At 61.4% G+C, this 1,021-nt stretch overlaps 1 protein-coding gene across 1 annotated transcript in view; it reads right to left on the bottom strand.

The window, feature by feature from the left end:
* Window positions 1-75: 75 nt before the first annotated feature.
* PRMT5 (protein arginine methyltransferase 5) overlaps window positions 76-1,021 on the bottom strand; it is a 1,630-nt gene continuing 684 nt past the window's right edge. Inside the window, exons 3-4 of the mRNA XM_010573468.1 lie at window positions 712-776; window positions 76-230 (exon numbers count right to left, since the gene is read on the bottom strand). Coding sequence (XP_010571770.1) covers window positions 78-230; window positions 712-776 — 218 coding nt within the window. The 3' untranslated portion in view covers window positions 76-77. The remainder of the gene's footprint in view (window positions 231-711; window positions 777-1,021) is intronic.

Here is a 1,021-nt window from a genome sequence, read left to right as displayed (position 1 = left end):
CCCTTCCCCCCGCCCCCCAAGATGGCGGCGAGGAGGCTGAGGTGTAAAGTCAAAGGCCTTTATTGCGGTGTCGTCGTTCAGAGGCCGATGGTGTAGGAGCGGCCGGTGGGGTTGTGGAGGGCGGAGCAGGCCGGGGAGGTGACGGCCCACTCGTACCACACCTTCTTGGGGGTGGCGCAGCGCCAAAAGGCCACCGACACCTCCTCGCCCGCCCGCACCGCCAGCGGTTGCTGTGGGGGGAACAGAAAAAGGGTGAGCAAAGATGGACGACGTTCTACGGAAACCAAGATGGCCGACGTTCTACAGAAACCAAGATGGCCGACCTCCACCCAAGCCCAAAGCGGACACCTTTATGCCAATCCAAGATGACCACCCTCCCTCCGAGCCCAAGATGGCCAACCAACCTTCATCCAAACCCAACCCAAGATGGCCAACGTGTACCCAAACCCAAGATGGCCAACCTTATACCCAGCCGAAGATGACCAATGTCTATCCAAACCCAAGATGGCCAACCCTTCACCAAGCCCAAGATGGCCAACCTTACGCCAGGCACAACATGGCCGCTCTCCCACCAAGCCAGCCACGGCCAACCTCCACCCAAACCCAACCCAAGATGGCCACGCTTACACCAAGCTCAAGACGGCCAACCTCCACCCAAGCCCAAAATGGCTGCCCTCTTGCCAAGCCCAAGATGGCCGCCGCTGGACCCACCTTGATGGGGAAGAAGATGGGGAACCAGGAGAACATCCCCGGTGAGTGCGTCTCAGGGCGGATACCTGCGGAGTCACCACCCTGCCGACCTCTCTGACCCCCAAGCTCCACCCCTTCGCCTTCCAGCCGTCCCTGATTGGCCACGTCCCCCCCCGCAGTGGCCCCTGTTGAGGCCAAGCCCCGCCTCCTAACCCCTCACTTCACCCCATAGATCCTGCTGGCTCCACCCTGAATCTCTCAAACCCCTCCCACTTTTGACCCCGTTGACCCACCACTCTTCCCATTGGCCCCTGTTGACCCCCAGCTCCAC

This window comes from Haliaeetus leucocephalus, unplaced genomic scaffold (assembly GCF_000737465.1).
Source record: "Haliaeetus leucocephalus isolate CR32 unplaced genomic scaffold, Haliaeetus_leucocephalus-4.0 Scaffold390, whole genome shotgun sequence".
NCBI classification, from domain to species: domain Eukaryota; kingdom Metazoa; phylum Chordata; class Aves; order Accipitriformes; family Accipitridae; genus Haliaeetus; species Haliaeetus leucocephalus.
The sequence above is the reverse complement of the archived record's forward strand: the minus strand, read 5'-3'. Positions and strand labels throughout refer to the sequence as shown.